The sequence below is a fragment of the Aotus nancymaae genome, unplaced genomic scaffold (genome assembly GCF_030222135.1).
Source record: "Aotus nancymaae isolate 86718 unplaced genomic scaffold, 86718_ANA_hifiasm-v0.15.2.pri h1tg000064l_1, whole genome shotgun sequence".
Classification (NCBI taxonomy): Eukaryota; Metazoa; Chordata; class Mammalia; order Primates; family Aotidae; genus Aotus; species Aotus nancymaae.
The window spans coordinates 2776872-2798060 of record NW_026988479.1 but is presented as its reverse complement, the minus strand read 5'-3'; the positions used below and the strand labels follow the sequence as shown (position 1 = coordinate 2798060).

At 39.0% G+C, this 21189-nt stretch overlaps 1 protein-coding gene across 1 annotated transcript in view; it reads right to left on the bottom strand.

The window, feature by feature from the left end:
• Positions 1 to 486: 486 nt before the first annotated feature.
• The window catches only part of MEGF10 (multiple EGF like domains 10), a 170656-nt gene continuing 149953 nt past the window's right edge, over positions 487 to 21189 (bottom strand). The window contains exons 19-25 of the mRNA XM_012448056.3: positions 20504 to 20632; positions 17976 to 18212; positions 16283 to 16410; positions 14508 to 14631; positions 7372 to 7416; positions 6375 to 6581; positions 487 to 4605 (exon numbers count right to left, since the gene is read on the bottom strand). Coding sequence (XP_012303479.2) covers positions 4415 to 4605; positions 6375 to 6581; positions 7372 to 7416; positions 14508 to 14631; positions 16283 to 16410; positions 17976 to 18212; positions 20504 to 20632 — 1061 coding nt within the window. The 3' untranslated portion in view covers positions 487 to 4414. The remainder of the gene's footprint in view (positions 4606 to 6374; positions 6582 to 7371; positions 7417 to 14507; positions 14632 to 16282; positions 16411 to 17975; positions 18213 to 20503; positions 20633 to 21189) is intronic.

Genomic DNA, 21189 nt, shown 5'->3' with positions numbered 1-21189 from the left:
TTCCCCCCAACTAAATAAGGAAGGACTCGAAAACAGCTCATACCTTACATTTCTCTGCATCCCCAACTGTGCTTGGCATTCAGGCCCCCAATAAAGAAACAGCTATTGAAAGAAGATACAATCTTTTACCCATGTTTGATCCCTACTCTGCAGTGCTATAATACAAATGTTTCAAAGATGTTTTAGTCATAAATGAAAGCATTAACATAAGATAACCTAAAGCTAGTTACAGAAGACTTGACTCTCAGCCACTAACCTGAGTTCCATGGATCCAAATATGAATAAAATGTTGCCTCTGTCCTTCAAGAACAAGTAGGCTGAAGGGACAGCTTATATACATGCAATAAAATAAAATGGTATATATTGTTTTTTCAGTGTGTCTGTAAAGTGCTATGGGGCCACATACAAAAAAATATTTTTTTCCATAGGAGCATAAGGTTTTTTCTCTCATTAACCAAAATCAGAACCAGATATAGAAACACTAGAGATTTTTATTAGAAAGTTTATTGTATTAATCTATAAACTCATTTGGTGATATAAATGACAATGTAGGCTAATAATGACGAAAGTTTATCATCTTTGGAAAATAAAGATAGTTCAACACTGAAAGCATTTTTGTTTGCTACAACCAAGTAAATCCTAATGTATTTTGATTTTTTCTTTTTAAAAATATATATCACAATTCAGTCATATCAAAATGAAGCCTAGACTAAATACTGAACTAGCATAAGCAGACCCAGTGTTAGTACATCAATATTAACAGGACTCTAAAAGGGCAGTTTGCTGTATGTCTTTAGTTAATAAACAAGCAACCACCCATACCATGTGATTCACACTTGCATATCCATGTACACTTCCATGATGTGAGGCCTTTTAGATCAGAATCCCTCTTAAACATTCAGTTTGAATAATAAAGACATGTTGCCCAGAGACAGAAAATTCATCATTTTAAAAAACATAACCTTAAAACTTAATTTTTTATGATTTTATTTTAAGCATAAAGTGGACTACTAATATTGACATGAATTATAAATGATATTGTGATACTCTTGTTTAACTTTTGCAGTATTACCACTTAAAAATCTCAATAATTGGCAGTTACTGTGGCTCTCTGAGAATCAAGATGACCACACCTTCATAAAGTTGTTTGCATTTCTCACAACACACAGTCATTACGCTGATGGATTTGGTTGAATCAGGTTATAACTGTCCGGTTACAAAATTCCATGGTTGGTTTTCCTGAAATTGGCGAATATAAATTCCATAAAGATAATACTAAACATATTAAACTCTCCGTTAACATTACTACTATATCATAGGATAGCAATTAATGTCACTGTAAATAATTATAAAATGTTCCTTATTATCACATAATTAACTACAAATAACATATTCTCTTTATTAAAGCAAACATGAGTTATCATTTGGGCAAGTTCTGATGTACTTATATATAAATACAAATAATTTATAAATTTTCTGATACATCAAGTTCTAAGGAAAGAATAATAGTTTGGCTAACAATATTTTATGGATGGCTTTTGCTAGGTATCTCTAAATTCCTTCACCACAGGAAATAGAAAGAAAATTAGTTATAGGGTACAAAATTAACATAGGTTCAAAGGTTATGAGAATAGATTCACTTGGTATAAAAAGTAACATCACTGTCAAATTAAATTTAATATATCTGGAAAAGTTCCTAAAGTTTGTAATTTCAGAGGTAAAATTTTGCCAAGGTTCTTTTGTTTTCTCTTTAATTCTCATTCTAACAAAAGTATTCTTTTTTTTACCCAAATTGATATCAAAATATCTAGAAAATTTTGCCTTCTAAACCAGACCTCTCCAAATACAACATGTAGTTTTACAACATCCAAATTGCTATGTGTGTTCTAATGTTTAAAAAGTCCTGAGTAAGCTCTAATAAGAATTGCCTCAGGTACAAATGTCGTTTCAGGACATCAGCTAACTGGAGTGATTTACTGGTCAAAAAGAGCACACAGGAAGGGACGGCGGTAGCCCTTTGGAGTCCACATCCGTTGTCCAGGTTTTCTATTAAGTTGCTGTTGCCTTGTACAGAAGCTTTCATTTAATTAATAGTGGAATGAGAAAAGAAACAGGTGTTTTGTTTTTTTTTATAATCTATCTCTAGGGAATAATAGGGAAATTCAAATTGACCGTGGTGCTCTGAAGAGATGATCTTTCAAACATAAGGGGAAAAATGTCTTATTTTTCCTTACCAAAAAGGACCCCGGATGGCTACTGACTCGCACGTGTCTCAATCAGATGCCTATCACCTAGTCAAGAACCAGCCAGTAGTTAACTATTGGGAGAAAACTATTGTTTCTAAGTCGTGTTCCAGGTCATTCCTTATTTCCTTGAGTTAACTTTGGAGTTCCTCAAAAGGAGCAGCCATCAATGGAGTGAGTGTTCTAAGTGTGTCTGCTGTATTATCCATCTGATCAAACCACCATCACACGTGCCGACGTGTGACATGAAATAACTGGATATTCCAACTCGATAACTGGCAGGGACAATGACTTAGGTGCACTACAGAAGGGATGCACATACATCTTTGTTAACTGGCTCACTGAGACAGAATGCCATATAGGATTTCACGTCTTTAAAACATTGAAGACCACTGTTACTCTGATAAAGTTGCTTCCTTATTCAGCTTTTCAGCGCCGTTGCTTCGTCAAGTAGATCAACACAAGGGAAACGGGCTTTCTTGCATTGTCTCAGCATTCTGATATTGATAAGTCTGGGGTGCTTGGAACCATCCAGATTTAAGCTCATTACAGGATAATTAGTAATAATGCCCTCCATTTACTCTCAAGAGTGTCCCAGTTCGGACAGTCAGTTCTATGATCACCATAATGAGAGTTTTTTTGTAAGATGAGTCTGTGGTACTCATGCAGTAACAACGTTTCCTTTTTGCTCCCCTTCTCCCTGGTTTAAGCAAGACTCAGAACCAACAGATCAAAAGGAACTCCATTTTAGAATATTTAAAAGCATCCCTATTTCAATCATAAGCCAATCACCTATGATTACTACTATTTTAGTAATGACCAATTTTAATCCATTCAAATTATATATTTTCATCTCATCCCTCCAAAAGAAAAAAGAAAAATGCATTTTTATCAATCAAAAGATGAGTGACAATAATACAAGGAACAATGAACATATAATATTTTTTCATTAACAATCCAAACACTACAAAACATAGAATATGCAACTTAAAAATGGAAATACAAATTAATGAAAAGTGGGGTACATGTCACATTAGCAATGCAAAAGACCAGCTTAAGCATAGTTTCTCTAAATCGACAATTAATAAAAGGAAAGTGCCCTTTCTCAAATATGCACAAAAATATTTCAGTCACTTCTAGGGAAAAATTAATCAAAATGTTCTGCTAATTCTATATTACAGCATGTATTACTAATGGTTTACAAAACTTAAGCATCGTCTTGCACTTAAAATTTACAACCTTTATCAATCATTACACACTCATTCCATCCAGTCTGTCAAAAATAAAATTATTTCATTTCTTTATGAAATAGTTACTGATATGTTATGAATCTCAAGTGGTGAATATGTATGATGGAGCCAGTGATCAGAATAATGTCATAGATCCGAAGTTGTTGAGGGTCAAATAGAGAGAAAAACCACCTCTGCCTGTAACATTTGTGTATTGACTTCTGCAATACTTACCACTATTTCTACAATAATTCTAATTATATATTTTCTCATTCTAAACAAAATCTAAGATTTTCATGTTTAAGTTTTCTGTCCACTTTTAGAGTATATTCAAAGTCTATCCAGTTATACCACCTGACAGAATGTTTCCTCTTGCATTCATATTATCCCTACAATTCTGAGTCCAGCTGAATAAAGTTAAGAATAAGGACTTGACAACATGTTCCTTTTCTTCTACATGTTCAGTGATTCCCACTTTCCTGAAGTAAGTTTTATGGTAAACTGTACAATCCTAGGTACAGCTCTATGATGCAAATGTGAAAGAAAATACTCAAATTTTAATTTTTCAAGCAACAACGTCAATGTCCACTGCAATCTGTGTCTCCGAGGGAGTTCTGCAAGTTCATGATTTCAGCCAACATCTTACAATAAGTCATGCTTCACAGGTATAGTTCTAAAACTAACAGTAATGGCAAATCACATCTCTAACTCCTTCAAAGCCACTTGAACAAAAAGCATCTAAAGTCAGTGTCAGCCTCAGCTTTGAAATTTCTGGTTCATGTCCAACAATTGCAGCCTCAGCTTTGAGCTTTCTGGTTCATGTCCAACAGTTGCCTACTGAGTTGATTAACATTCACATGAAAGTGGCAAAATTGAGGATGGAGAAGAAACAAACTGTAGTTCTGGAAAGGGCTCCAGTGGCTACCAAGTGGTCCTTTGGTGTCATTCACTGCTGCTGCTGCTGCTGCTGCTGCTGCTGCCACTGTCCTCTCGCTTGGGGGAGGATGAACTGTCTCGGACTGGCAGCAGGTCATAATGACAAGGGATGTGACTGTTCTTTGGGAGGTCGTATGGATCCTGGGTGAGATGCCCATTATTGCTGAATGCTCCTTGAACAACACTCACTGTAGGTTCTGTCATAACCAAGGGCTCATTAATTTATCAGCAATGGAAACATTTTTAAAAAGAATATGGCATTTCTTGCAAATATCAAACACGCCAAAGGGACTTTTAAAAATATATATAAGAAAATACTGGTTTTAAAAACATCATTTTAAAAATAATCACATAGGGGTGTCAACTCTATGTAGTTGGATCAACTAGCAAACACAGTCTGTTCAGAACAAAAGGATGACCACATAATCAGGATGAAGACATCAAGGGAATATACAGAATCCTGGATATAAATCATTGTCTGAAAAACACCTTGGGGATAAAGTAGGCCAAGCCCCTATTCCACAGGTGAGAAGACTGAGGTTTTCAAACCTTAATTCAGTTCAGGAAAACACTCAACAAGTTCACAACTTTAGAACTCAAGACTCAGGCTCTCAGTTCAGTTCCCATCCAACTGTGGCAGGATTGTAGGACAGTTTAAAGGAGAATTGTTACTGACCTTCCAAAAATAAATTTAGTTCACTTTGACTTCCATTTTTAAAAGCTGCCTTGGCCAGGCATAGTAGCTCACGCCTGTAATCCCAACACTTTGGGAGGCTGAGGCAGGCAGGTCATGAGGTCAAGAGATTGAGACCATCCTGGCCAACATGGTGAAACCCTTTCTCTACTAAAATACAAAGAATTAGCCAGGCATGGTGGCAGGCGTCTGTGGTCCCAGCTACTCAGGAGGCTGCAGTGAGCCAAGATCGCGCCACTGCACTCTAGCCTGGCGACAGAGCAACACTCCATCTCAAAAAAAAAAACTGTTTTAACACTTTAAAAATAAATTATTTTATATATTTTTCCCAGGGACATATCTGGCATAAAATGAATTACTAGTAGTAAAGAAGTAGGCACTTCATTTACAAGTAGTAAAGAATATTTTAAAGTTAAAATCATAAATACTAAGAGAGATGTAGAAATAGAGACAAAAAGAGAGACAGAGAGAGAGAAATGAAAATCTATAGCCCTATTGTTTAGCCAATGGTAGTGGTGGTATGTTTTATCATTTCACAGATGGTATTTGTAAAAGACAGTAAAAATAACTCCAATTTTAAATTGAATTCATATTAATTTGTAACACATTCACATCAGAGAATATTACTGCTATATTGGACAAATTTAAAAGTAAAATGTTTCAATCTCGCTAAATGCAATATATTAATATAATGAACCAGGAAATGGAATCACCTGTTTAATCCACTCGAACCATTTGTTTTGGCTAACTAGATATATTAGCTAATATGATACATATGCTTTCCACATGTGTGCCAAAGTATTCACTATGGTTACAAAACAAAAGATGAATGACTAGGTGAAAAATAAAGAAAATTTACTTTAAATTTTTCTAAATGATATTTTCTCTGGAAAATTTCCTTGGCACCAATTAATATGATCACTATAAACACAGGTTGCATCTATTAATAAAATATGGTGGCAAAACCCCATCTCTACTGAAAACACAAAAAATTAGCTGGGTGTGGTGGTGCATGCCTGTGGTCTCAGCTACTTGGGAGGCTGAAGTGGGAGGATGGCTTGAGCCCAGGAGGTAGAGGCTGCAGTGAGCCGAGATCGTGCCATTGCACTCCACCTGGGTGGCAGAGAGACCCCATCTCAAAAAATAAAATAAAATATCGACCATTATTTTTAATAAGATTTCTATGATCTGCAACTATTATATTCATAATGACTTTAAACTTGTTTTAAAAAACTTAAGCACTAGGTTCTTTCTATGGCTAGGAGAACTCACCAACTTCATAGACATTCTTGTTGGCTAAAGTTGAGTTATTGATCTCTGCATATGGGGAATCTCTTCGTGCCGGTGATTTCATCTCCACATAACCACACTCTGAGTTTTTAGGGATAAGCACAGGTGGGTCTTTAATGGTGGCATATGGGTTTTCAGAACTGCTTAGGGAGCAATTACTTGAATTATATTCAGAATTCTTTCCCAGGTCTGTAAAGAGAAATAGGAGGGGAAAGCTAATGCTGTGTCATTGGCAACATCATTTCTTCGTGATAACTTCCTTTTTTTCTTTATAGCTAGGTTTTCATAACACTATACACTGAAAATAATACTATACGTTTTTCACTTGTTTTGGAGAGAATTTACTATAAAATGACCCATCTGTGAAGCAATTTTAGCTCCTCTCCAAGATGAGTACTGACATCAACATCATGTATCTGATTTCATTTTTATGATCACATTCAAATATAATCAATTACATTCTATTTTATTAGTAGAATTTGCTGGAGTTCAGTCAAGAAACCAACTGTTGATGGCCCCAGGAGTACCAACCAGGGCTCTATTATCATGACAAGGGAAGGCATTTGTGCTGGGAGGACTCTTGGTAAAAGCTCTGTACTGGGCACCTAATCACACACACCCATCCTAAAGAGCAGACCTTGGTCAGTAGGTAACCAGGCAGATCCTTCCTTATTACCCCTGCTGTTTCCCTTTATGTGTTTCTGTCTTCCCATAAGCCATATTTCTTTCAAAGGAAATATGAGTATTTCCTCAGCAAACTGAATCTTTTGTTCCTCAAGACTTAAGCTCTGCCAAGGTCCACCTCTGGTCACTTTCTTGATGTCAGTCACACATGTTTGTGTGTTTCATGTAGTAACTGACCACACTAAAAATTCTACATTTTCTCTTGCCATTCTTGCTAGTTTAAAAATTATTTCAGTCTTTGAGATTAAAAAGAATTAATTGTGCTTCTGATTTCTTCCTCAAATTTATACCATACCTTTTAAGGATTTTCCCATATAGCTTCTGTCAAGTCCAAAAGCACCTGTGATAAAGGAAGAAAAAAACACCCAGTGAAAACTGAAAGGAAGAAAAACCCCATCCAATATTCCAGGGTCCTGGAAGAGGATTTCCCGTTCAACAAACAACCAAGGCTGCTATTTTCAAGCCTTTACACCAGATCAGTTGTCCCAGATGTCCCCAATGCTTAGAATTAAACACACACCTTTGATCATTCACCTGGTCATTTACAGTGACTCAGGAAAGGCTAGTCAAAACAGGATGGAAACTGAGGCCCAGAGATAAATCAGTATACTTGATTCAAGTTGCACATTGGAAAGAAAGGATACAGCCAAGACTAGGGTTTACATTTCACACCTATGTGCAGCTCTTTCAAGGCTCTGATGGTTTTCAAATAGTTATAATCATTACTCTGTTATATTATTATCTTCACTATAAGCGTGTTTTCTGGAGACTGGAAGCTTTGAACACTGTTGTCTAACGCTTTACAGATGGTACTAGTTCTTGCCCTTCTTTATTCAGCTTTTATTTTATCAATTTGACTTTTTCAGGTATGGGGACATAATTGTGCATGACCCTAGATACACACAAAAAACTGCTTTCTTGTTTGAAAATGGCTGGCCTTTATTCGGTGAAGGTGGGGAGGGAAATAGAGTAAGAGTGTCCCTGCTCATGCTGAAAACAATTGAGAGAACGCGCAACCATTTACAGATATCAATCAGGTCACAAGCATGTTGTATAAAATACAAGCATTTAATCACAAATTCATACTATTACAAACAAATAAGAGGACATTACCTAGCCCATGTTATACTATCTGGTGTATCCATGCAAAACTGCATTGTTAATACTGCATGGGAATCAAGTATTCTATTGGAGCTGTGTTGTGACAAAGGAGAAAACTACAGATTAGAAGACAAAGGAATTAGATGTCATCGCTTATTGGCCATATGACTTTGGGCAAGATGTTCCACTCTCAGAGTGTCTATTTTCTTATCTCTAAAATGGAGAAAACAAAATTTGCCTTCTAGCCTTCCAGGGTTTTTGTCATCATTAAGTAAAAGAAAGCATACGAAAAGGCTTTGTAAACTTTGAAGCACCTTACAAACGAAGTGTGTCAATTAGTGTAACACTCAGTCCTACCCTTTGCTTCAGTCTTTCCTTAAGCACTCCATGGCATTTTCTTTTTCATATATAGTACTTTAGGTCTGGGGTACATGTGCAGATCACTCAGGATTGTTGCACAGGTACATATATGGCAATGTGGTTTGCTGCCTCCGTCCCCTTGTCACCTATAGCTGGCATTTCTTCCCATGTTATCCCACCCAAACTTCCCTACCCCTCGCTGTCCCTCCCCAGACCCCCCCCCAACAGACCCCAGTGTATGATACTCCCCTCCCTGTGTCCATGTGTTCTCATTATTCAACACCTGCCTTTGAGTGAGAACATGTGGTGTTTGATTTTCTGTTCTTGTGTCAGTTTGCTGAGAATGATGGTTTCCAGGTTCATCCATGCCCCTACAAAGGACATGAACTCATTGTTTCTTTATGGCTGCATAGTATTCCATGGTGTATATGTGCCACATTTTCCTTGTCCAGTCTATCATCGATGAGCATTTGGGTTGGTTCCAGGTCTTTGCTATTGTAAACAGTGTCGCAATGAACATGCGTGTGCATGTGGCTTTATAATAGAATGATTTATAATCCTTTGGATATATACCCAATAATGGGATTGCTGGGTCAAATGGAATTTCTATTTCTAAGTCCTTGAGGAAGTGCCACACTGTCTTCCACAATGGTTGAACTAATTTACACTCCCACCAACAGTGTAAAAGTGTTCCTATTTCTCCACATCCTCTCCAGCATCTGTTGTCTCCAGATTTTTTAATGATCGCCATTCTAACTGGTGTGAGATGGTATCTCAATGTAGTTTTGGTTTGCATTTCTCTAATGACCAGTGATGATGAGCATTTTTTCATATGTTTGTTGGCCTCATATATGTCATCTTTTGAAAACTGTCTGTTCATATCCTTTGCCCACTTTTGAATGGGTTTGTTTTTTTCTTGTAAATCTATTTTAATTCTTTGTAGATTCTGGATATTAGCCCTTTGTCAGATGGGTAGATTGCAAAAAGTTTTTCCCATTCCGTTGGTTGCCAGTTCACTCTAATGATTGTTTCTTTTGCTGTGCAGAAGCTCTGGAGTTCAATTAGATCCCATTTGTCTATTTTGGCTTTTGTTGCCAATGCTTTTGGTGTTTTAGTCATGAAGTCCTTGCCTATGATTGTGCCGTGAATGGTTTTGCCTAGATTTTCTTCTAGGGTTTTTATGGTCTTAGGTCTTATGTTTAAGTCTTTAATCCATCTGGAGTTAATTTTAGTGTCAGGTGTCAGGAAGGGGTCCAGTCTCTGTTTTCTGCACATGACTAGCCAGTTTTCCCAACACCATTTAACAAACAGGGAATCCTTTCCCCATTGCTTTTGTCAGGTTTGTCAAAGATCAGATGGTTGTAGATGTGTGGTGTTGCCTCTGAGGCCTCTGTTCTGTTCCATTGGTCTATATCTCTGTTTGGTACCAGTACCATGCTGTTTTGATTACTGTAGCCTTGTAGTATAGTTTGAAGTCAGGTTGCATGATGCCTCCAGTTTTGTTCTTTTTGCTTAGGACTGTCTTGGCTATGCAGGCTCTCTTTTGGTTCCACATGAAGTTTAAGGGTTTTTTTTTTTTTCCAGTTCTGTGAAGAGGGTCATAGGTAGCTTGATGGGGATAGCGTTGAATCTATAAATTACTTTGGGCAGTATGGCACCATGGCATTTTCAATCATCTTTTAAAAGAATATTACAGGCCAGGTGTGATGGCTTATGCCTGTAATCCCAGCACTGTTGGAGGCCAAGGTGGGTGGATTGCTTGAGCCCAGGAGTTCAAGACCAGCCTGGGCAATATGGCAAAACCTCGACTCTAATCTTTTAAAATACAATGCAATACAATAAGAATGTTACAGACTTAGGTTAAAAGCAGAGAGTAAAGTAACAACTAGCAATGAACAGTCCAAATAAGTATTCAAGAACGTTAAGTAAACCTTTGCCACTGTGCATGCATCTCAGAGTGATGTTAAGCTCAAGTTCTGATGGTGGTCCTACAGGGGTCACTGGGTAAGCCCACACTGTTGTGGAGAAGGAAGCAGCCTCTAAAGGGAATATTTTCCTCTCTCGGGCAAACTCTCTTGCATCTGGGTTGTGGAGACTCTAACCAAGCCCACAGCTGGGGGGAAAGGCACAGGGTTATGCAGGGAGGCAGCATAAATGGGTGTGTAATGAAGAACTAACCTTACCAAAGAAAGCACTGGCCTTTGCCCTCAGCTCCTGGGAGGTGATCTCAAAGCCCTTGGACTGTCCTGCCCAATAGGAGTGCTTTTGTTTACCTGGGGGCCCAGGGCTACACTGGACAATGCAACAAAGTGATTTATGGTGGGGGGTTTGGGCCATACGGTATTATGGCCACCTCTGGAGGGGAAAGGCTAAAGGTCAACCATGTCTACATAGTGGGAGTCAATCACATCTATATGACAGCCCCCAAAAAACTCTGGATACAACGGCTAAGGTGAGCTTCCCTGGTTGGCCATACTCTGCATGTGTGGTCACACATTGTTGCCAGAAAAAGTTAGCATTTTCCATGGCTCCACTGGGACAAGAAGACCCAAAAGTCATGCTTTGAACTTTCCTGAACTCTGTACCATGTGTCTGCTCCCTTGGCTGATTTTAATCTGTATCCTTCTGCTGCGATAAACTATAACCATGAAAATGCCTATTCAATGAGTTCAGTGAGTCCTTGTAGCAAAATGTTGATCCTTAGGATGGTCTTGGTGATCCTCAAACTTGTAGCTAATGTCAGAAGTGAGGGTGGTCTTCTGGAGCATGGTAAAGCGGACCCATGAAGATAGGGCACAGTCTGTGGTCTCTAAACAGCTTTATCAAGGAGCTCTGTCTATGCTCCTCTTTGCCAAATACCCTTGGCCATCCCCAGACTATAGCAAAGTCTTGTTAAATGTCCATTTTAATCGTAGCTGTGCAATGGCTAGCCTTCCTCCAAGATGTGAAAGAGAGAAGCAGCATGGAGCAGATAGCAAGTTAAGGAATAAGAGCTGGGGCTCTGAGGCCAGACACCCCTGCCAGATTCTGTCTTCATTGCCTTGGAGGATCAGGGAGCTGTTTTAACGAGGGAGCAATCTGGATTCCCCATAAACTCCTGTATGTACCAATCCCTGGGGCAGGGCTTTCAAATGCTTGGTTTAATTAAATTCACACAATGAACCAGTACACGGTTATTACTCCCATTTTACAAATGAACAAATCAACTATGAAAGGATAAGTGATTGGCCCAGTGCCATCTCAGGGCTTTTTGTGTCTAGTTCAAGGCTCTTTCAGATACCATCATGACAACTATTCCATCATTTAAAACACCTGTATGCTTTATCATCCACAACATGCCTGACTCCATCCTTTGTGAAGAAGAACTTTTTCTATGCAACAACTTTAAAGGGATGTTAAATGCAGAATTACACTTGAGTGAGAACAAACCAAGAAGATCCAGAATTTCCAACGAAGATTCTATGTTCCTAACACTCAGTCCTTTGGGTCTCATTGAGCCAGAATGCTGAGACATTTATATGTGACCAATGCAGTGATTTTGTATCTACTGGAGTCTTCACAGTGGTCTAAGATACAACAAGAGGACTTTTCTTTCACTAGTGCTGGTTAGTATTTTGCTAAATATTAATTCATATATTCCTTTGAGCTAAATTATAAATGTAATTAAGACTCCTAAAATGTCTCCTTTAATGTTACATGATGTTACCAATAAGCATATTGTGAGTCTGGTATATAAATAATTTTACTGTGGTTGAAAATACACATCCTATTGATAAAAATGGTATAGAATGCAGATAAAAGGAATTTGTACAGTGAGCGTGATAATCACTACACTATGGAAATGACTAAAAATTTGTATTCACCACTAAAACATTTTTATTCCATAGAAAGAGGCATTCCCACAGGGATCTGACACTGTTCCTACAGAAGAAACAGTGTTTAAGGGCAGCAGCCAGAAGACCAGCTTTGAAATCCGGCTTTACCCCTTTCGTCCTATAAAATTTCAGAGAGGAGGCTTAACCTCTCCGTGCTTCCCAGTTTATTCCTCTACATAACAAGATTCATGGAAAAGTGTCCACCCAGGAGGACTGTCAAATTTAGCAAATAGGCCAAGTGCAGTGGCTCATGCCTGAAATCCCAGCACTTTGGGAGGTCAAGGCAGGCAGATCACTTGAGGTCAGGAGTTTGAGACCAGCCTGGCCAACAGGCAGAAACCCTGTCTCTACTCAAAATGCAAAAATGAGCCAGGCATGGTGGTGCACATCTGGAATCCCACCTGCTGGGGAGGCTGAGGCAGGAGAATCACTTGAACCCAGAAGGCAGAGGTCGCAGTGAGCAGAGATCGTGCCACTGCACTACAGCCTGGATGACAGAGTGAGACTGTCTCAAAAACAAAAACAAAACAACATAAAACAAAAAATTAGCAAACAAAAACACACAAAGGTCAGTTATATTAAAAATTTAAATAAACAACAAATAATCTTTAGTGTACAGCCCATGTAATATCTGTGATTATATTTATGGAAAAATATTTGTTTATCTATCTGAAATTCAAATTTAGCTAGGATTTCTGGCCCCTACCTCCAAGTAAATGTACGTGAAAGGATTTGTTACCCATAAGACACTGCACACCTGTAAATTACTATATCATCAAACTCCTCTCTGAAAATATGGGGTACAGGCTTGGAAACTGCAGCACATAATTAATGGTATATCACAGAAGTTCTTTAGGTGTGGACCAAGCATTCCTTCCCCCTTTTCAGGAGGCCTATGAGATCAAAACTATATATATATAAATATATATATTAAGAGATGGGGTTTTGCTATGTCATCCAGATCAGACGCAAACACCTGGGCTCATTCTCCTGCCTCTGCCTCCCAAGTAGCTGGGACTATAGGCCTGTGCCATTGAGCCCAGCTGCAAAACTATTTCCATAACAACACAACAACATTATTTGCCATTTTCACTCTAATTATCTTTCAAATGTACAGTGGAGTTTTTCAGAAGCTACATGAAGTATGGGGCCCAAACCAACTGAACGGAAAGGCAGATATGATAATCTAGCTATCTTCTATTAAGTCAGACATTGAGGAAATTTTTTATAAAAATGTAAAGTAGTGTTGCTTTTCTCATTAATTTTGGGTGGTTTTGGAAAATGTAGTGATTTTTCACAAAAACACAATTTACATTATCATGAAATGTGATGATTATTGTTAATTTAAATAAATTAATAACTATTCTAATTTTCCTGTTTTTATTTATATATTAAATTTCATTATCATAGTAAATTTCATTTACTATGATAAATATAAATAGATGTAGCCCCTATCAACAGAAGCTTTTTGGAATCCTCAATAAATTTTAACAGTGTAAAGGAGTCCTGTGATTTCAAAAAGTTTGAGAACCACTGATCCACTGTATTCCTGTTGGTATTTCTGTTTTCTCACCTGAAAGGGAAGGAGATCTCAAGTCCTGATACCCTATTTCAAAAGAGAACAAGGAGGAGTTCACAGCTGGGAGCCAAGCTCACAGGCTCCAATACTAGCTCTAACATTTCACAGGCAATGAGGCCCTGTGCAAGTAACTTAACCTCATTATGACTCAGTTTCTCAACTGTAACATGAAGATGGTGATAACATTAGTACCTACCTATTAGAGTACTTGTGAGAATTAAGTTAACAGGCATAGAGCTAGAATGTAAGCTACGAGTAGGCAGTAGCTTTTTGATCAATTCCTGGCACACAGTAGGAACTCAATAAATGTTTGTTGAATAGATAAGCCCTGGGGACAGTAGTTAGTCCTGTACAGGTGTTAGACATAATTCTGTTATTGTGCTTTTTGATGCACGTTTTCAGTAGATGGCACAGACAGAGATCTGTGACTGTTTCAGTGACTGATATGCAGGTCGCAGTGCTGCTGGGGACATGCAGGTCACAGTGCTGCCGGGGACATGCGTTGGGAGAACTCACCGAGCTCGTTGAGGTAGCCACCATGCTTCCAGTCTGCTGGCAATGTCCCAGTGCAGTCTCCCACGGGGCCTCTCTTCCCAGGGTTCACATTTTTAAGATTCACAAACAGTTGATTGTTTTTTGACTGTTAAAAATATAAACAATGAAAGACTTAAAAACAAAATACAGGCCGGGCGCGGTGGCTCACGCCTGTAATCCCAGCACTTTGGGAGGCCGAGGCAGGTGGATCACGAGGTCAAGAGATCGAGACCATCCTGGTCAACAAGGCGAAACCCCGTCTCTACTAAAAATACAAAAAATTAGCTGGGCACGGTGGCCCGTGCCTGTAATCCCAGCTACTCAGGAGGCTGAGGCAGGAGAATTGCCTGAACCCAGGAGGCAGAGGTTGCGGTGAGCCGAGATCGCGCCATTGCACTCCAGCCTGGGTAACAAGAGCGGAACTCCGTCTCAAAAAAAAAAAAAAAAAAAAAATACAGTGCAGCACAGCACAGCTGTGCTCAGACGCCGAGGCGACTGCTTGTAACCTGGTGGGACTTGGAAGCTAGCAGGAGCTCATGTCCTTCAGTCCCAGCTACTCCCTCAATTGCCTCAAGATCTTCATTTCACTCTGTCATCCTGTGCCAATTAGACCTTTATTTGGATTTATATACATGTAACTTTGAATTGGAAGAAAAAGTGAGTTCTTAGTCTAAGCTCCCCCATCAAAAATTGTATGTTTGTATGAGTCACAGGTGACTCTGAGCAGTTTTCCTAGGTATAAACACAAGGATAACATTATCTGCTTTGCGTCCGTCCCTGAATTTGTATGAGAACAAATAAAATGATTAATGGGAAAGTCTCTGGAGAATGTGAAGTGCTATTTAACCATGAGGCACTATAATTAAAACCTATAGCTGCATTAATTAAATTACAACTGGATTAATTTAATGAGCTTGATTTTTCCTAATAGAGCACTGGAATTAGACAATGGAGATTAGAAATATAATTTGGGTATGATTGGAAGAAAGAGATATTTGAGATTTCAGAGCATTATGGTGATGACCCAGGGGTAAATTGGGTGCTATTAAAGGAGCAGCTCTGGGTTCTAGACAGCTCTGTCTCCAACCTCTCTGTGACTCAGTTTCCTCATCTGTAAAATCAGCGTAATAATCACTCTTGATTGGTGTGAAGATTAAATGAGTTTGTATTTTTTAAGTGATTAGAAATGCTTGGCACATAATGGTAGGTTGTTGCTATGTGACCACTAACTCACAAAAGTATTGATTTACGTGGTTCAGCCCAAATCAGTGCGTGTTACTGTTGCTGTTACTAAAGCACAGGTGGCCAGGACAGGGTACTAGAGGACGGGCAGTCAGAAGAGGGGCACGTGGAGATTTTGCCCACGGCTGACTCTGCTATAGGTCTTTACATTTTTGTTAATGTCATTATAAGTCATTATTTTAAAATCTCATGAAAAATTAGAAACGTTTTTCTAAAGCGGTGTAATGGAAACAGTACAGATTGTAGAGACAGAGAGACTTTGGCTCACACAGCAGCTGCCTCACTTCTTATCAGGCAGCTATGTCTGGAAATGACTTAAACTCCCTACTACTCAGGCTTTCGTTAGTGAACTTGAGATTCCCAAGGCACACCCAGAGGACTGTTTATAGGAGTAAATTAGATAATATATGTAAAGGACCTAGAACAGCCTCTGGAAAATAGCAGCCCTCAATAAATGCTGGTTCCCTTCCTCCCTCCCCAGCCCACTTTCAAAGATGTGAGCCAATTCCTCTCACCTTCGTGACAGTCATCCTGTCCCTGTTGTTGATGTGAGGGGATGTGGCACACTGGGTGAGTGTGTGGTAACTGGGATTGGTGAAGTAATGGCTATTAGCGTTTCCACCATTGCTGTGAGGAAGGGTTCCTGCAAGAAGGCAAGGAAATGGTTAAGGCGGCAGGCTCTCATAAATGTGTGTGAAAAAAGAGAATCAAAATAACAGAACAAATGTCTGGACTGCTTCCATATCACAAGCTAGACAGAATCTCCTCCTGCCCAGCCTACTTAGCAAAGCTTCTAGGAGCAACAGGCAGCTGCCTTCCTAACTGTCTTCTTGGAAAAGTATGAAAGTCTTGTGAACAAATGTGAACCTGAGAGAACAAATCCTTTAAGATCCACGGGAGTGGCTAACTAGGCCTAAATTTAAAATAGAGTCAAGCAGGCCTTTGCTAAGGGTCACACCTGTACTCTGAGATCCTGAAAACCAGCAGCTTTTTATCTTTGGGTCTTTCAGAGCTGTGCTGAACCAACCAATCAGAGCTTACCTGCCTTAAATAATCAGGGCTCAGCTTTATCAACGAATCGGGGTTCAGCTGTATCAACCAACCAGAACTCAGCTGCACTGACCAATTAGAATTAAACCAGTTTCAAGCCTTCATTTGCATAAATGTACCTGATTGGAAGCTGGGAGGGGACTTTTGCTATAAAACCCAAGGCTTCCCTTTGTTTTCTGAACTGCACCTTCACTTTACACTGGCTGGAAGTCCTGGGTTTGCAAACTGTTCACCGGAGTAAAATATCTTTCCTCCAAATTCCTTTTCAGAGAACTTTTGTTCACAGTATCCACAGAAAACTGCCGTTTGCTTTGGGGATTGTACACGCTGGGAAGGCATCATTTGGAGCTACTCTGCAACTTTACTTTTCATAAACACTTGAGTGCTTGACACAATAATTCTGCACTGAAAATGCACTTCTACGTAAATCAGCTACTTCTCATATTTCCAGAGAATTTTGTAGTTTTAAACATGTAACCAACCAGAAGGCCTTCAATAATCACCCAAATATTAATAAAGATTTTAAGCTTTTAAATTCCTCCATGTAAGTGGTTATTTCTCCTGATAATTGATTATATATGTATTTTTCATTTTATAGAGCCTTGTGACAGGAAAAAAATCAAAAGAGTTTTCTTAAAGGGCTGTCTTGGTTCTTGCTAATACCAAAAAGCTGTTTCTGATATAACTTGGTTCCCTCTAGTTAATGATTCGGGTAGGCCTAGGGAGAGGCTGGGAAGCACATAGAAAGTTCCCACGTTCAGAGACTGGAGAACTAGTCCACACACACACCCGCCCCCTGCCGCCCCCGCCCCCCCCCGCCCCGCGCCGATCCATGACCTTGGTAAACTTATCCTCTCTTCCTTCCCACCCCCTCTCACATATGAAAAAAGCTTGAGGCTAGATTGAAATTCCCTAAATCTAAAGTGCAAACACAATGAACTCAATTTTAAAACCCTCATAGCAAACCACAGAACGACAATTTACTATTGCTGAAATATAAAACTCACCTCTAGCAATGTATACCTTTTCCAACCACACAATTCTCTCAATGAGAATTGACAGAAACAATGGACAGCAGAGCCAACACCCAGTTTTAAAGAAACAGGATGAAATTTAATTTTTCAAGAAGCAAAATGTCTCTCCTGCCTCTGGTCTTACCTGAAATGGTATAATCTGCATTGATGACCCTCATAGCAGGGGTGTAGGTAACTGCTGGCATGCTTGAGTCCTTTCCCTTCTGCCTGTGTCTATAAATAATGAACAATGCCAGTAGGAAGAGAACAACTAGGACAAGAATGATGATGCCCGCAATGGCCCCGATCTGGTAGGAATCAGCAGGGAGAGCAGTACTGGTTCGGCTTAAGCTGTTCAGATTTCCAACAATGATAACACCAGCTAGAAAAAGAAGAGAGGCTTGAGAAAGGATGACAATGCACTGGATAAATGTTTGATCTCTACTTACAAAAACCTCCTTCTGTGCTAATGCCTGCATATTTTCAGTTCATAAAACATTAATTTGGAAGCAGAGCAGGAAGAAAAAGCAAACATTCCTCATTGTCAGATGTTGTTGGCCTATCCGTGCCTAGAAAAAGGCTGCTGTAAGCCTCAAAAAGAGACAGAAGCTGGGCATAGTGATGTGTGCCTGTAGTTTTAGCTACTCAGGAGGCTGAGGTGGGAGAACTGATGTAGCCTAGCAGTTAGAGACGAGCCTGGGCAACATAGCAAGACCCCGTCTCTAAAAAATATGAAGAAAAAGACGGATTTTTCTGAACTCAAAGAAATTCAACAGTAGGGTTTGAGACTTCTTATATATTTCAGATTAAATACTTAGACTGGCAATTAATTTGGGGTAATAATTTACCTAATTTTTATTTTGCGTTATTATTCAACACTGAGTTTATGCAGTTAAATGCTAAATGTCCCAACTGCTTAACCAAATATTATGTCTATCCTTAGCATTTCTAAGAGTAATTTTCCTTCTAAGCAAGCATAACACCATTATAAATCTAGTCTAAGAACAGGATCAGCCTTTTGCTAATTTCAATGGGCCTTTTACCTCAGAAGATATTTTTCATCCAAAGTTATTTTCCATGACAGAAAGATTTGTCCTGATAATACCTGATAGCATTACCCTAATACCTTACTCATTAAATTCAAAATTCAACATGACATAGTTTTTCCTTATGGTCCATCAAGTGACGCTGCTAAAGTCATGGGTTGAGATTCAAGAAATCTGGCATCTAAAGAAATTGACCTAGATATTCTGAACTTTCCCTTAAGCTTTCAGGCTGCAGTTTAATCATCTATAAATGAGAAAAAAGGCCTCTCATGTCACTGCTTCCAGTTCAAGTAAATGTTCCTATGATTTTATGATTCTAAATGCTGGAGGACCTTCTCACAAAACAATCTGCCCTGAAACACAGACCACCAAGGACAATGTAGTGAGATTACAGAGTATTTGCAATAATGATGTGATCATGAAATATCACATTCTATTGTTATGACAGTCAAATGTAAATCATGAGCATGTGAAGTTAAATGCTGTAAATATTTACATGGTCTGCAGTTTAAGCTGACTCCATCTATGACAGTGTATCAGTTTTCTAAAGCCTTTTATAACCTATCTGCTTATTGCCTACCAGGGACTACCACATGCAGTAGAAGCTGTGGCTCTCTGGAGGGCATGCTTCAGAACCATCAGAAGCATTTTCTGAGTCCCCAACCCCAGACTCAGAATTTCCCAGATGGGACCACGCATATGACAATTATGGTCATTGTGATACACACCCCAGTTAAAAACCAGGGGCACCAGTTTTACAAAAAGTTAAACATATGCCTACCATATAACCCCAATTATTCTACTCCTAGGTATTTACCCAAGAGAAATGAAAGCGCATGTCCATGCGAAAACTTGATTCACTCTTGTTCATAGCAGCTTTATCAGTAATACATCCAAACTGGAAAGAATCCACATGTCCATCAGCACATGAATAGGTAAACAAATTATAGTATATCCATACAATGGAATACTATTCAGCAATGAAAAGAACTGAACTGTTGATACGTGCAACAACATGGTTCCATTTCAAAATAATTATGCTGAGTAAACAAAGCCAGACCCCAAATTTTACAGTGTAAAAATTCATTTCTATAAAATTCCAGAAAATGAAAACTAGTCTATAGTGACAGAAAAGAGATGAGTGGTTGCCTGGAGCATAAGGGATGGTAGAAGTAGGGAGGGGCATGAGGAAACTTTCATGGTGATGAATATTTCATTTATAATGGTAATGGTTTCACAGGTATATAAAAAGTTCGGATTTTACTAAATTGTATACATTAAATAGGTGTGTTTTTTGTGTATCAATTACACCTCAATAAAGCCAAAAAAAATCATAGACCCAATAGAAAGTTCATGAGTTTTGGAATAACAAAAATCTGGCATAAAAGCTGTGACATATTCTAGATATTAGCTGTATGACCTTGGGAACATTAACCTCTTTAAGCTTTTGTCCCTTTATTTGCCAAAAAGCAACAATAAGGGATCCATCTGGCAATTAAGTCAGTCACCAATTATGCCAGTTAGAACTGTGGTGAAGATGATGCTAGATAACATAAATGAAAATACTCCACATTGCCTGGAAGATGGTGCTCACACGGTAAGAGGTATTATTTACTAGTATCTTTACCTTGATCACATCTTGCGCCCTTCCATCCAGGGCTGCAGTAACAGGTCCCCGTGATATGGTCGCAGGTAGAGTTGTTCAGACAGTCACATAACTGGCGACAGCCGTAGCCATATGTTCCTGCAGGGCACTCTAGAGAAGGAAAGTCAAATGTAGCTTTGCAGCCTTGGGAATCTGGAGCAAGGCTGTCTCTGACTGCAAGCCTTGCACATCTCTAGATGAATCCTTTCAGGAGATTCCTGTTCAGGCTGACTTGTAACCACCAGAGTGTCCCAGAACTGGACAGCATTCCCGGAATCACGAGCACTCACAGTCCAGGTTGCACAGGGTTAGAGACAGGGCTACTCAACATTAGAGCTCCTGACACTGTCAGCTGCTACATAACCACCTCTATGACATATGGAGAGTCTGTGAAATTCTCATGAAACAGATGAAGATAATCACTCAGGGCAATTTGAGATAAGTCTACCAGGCAAAACTGTGGGCTGGAAGACGCCTATACTGAAAAGTATAAACTAAAGATAAACTAAAATATGTTCTTGAGAACGTATATACTTTACTGTAGGCTCAGGGATCTTCATAAATGCACATTCTCAGTGGAATTAGCCAGGAATAGGAGAAGAGGCAGACAACAAATTTTGTTGATTTTCTAGGTAAGAGCCTCATTTGCTACGGAATGGTTCAAACTC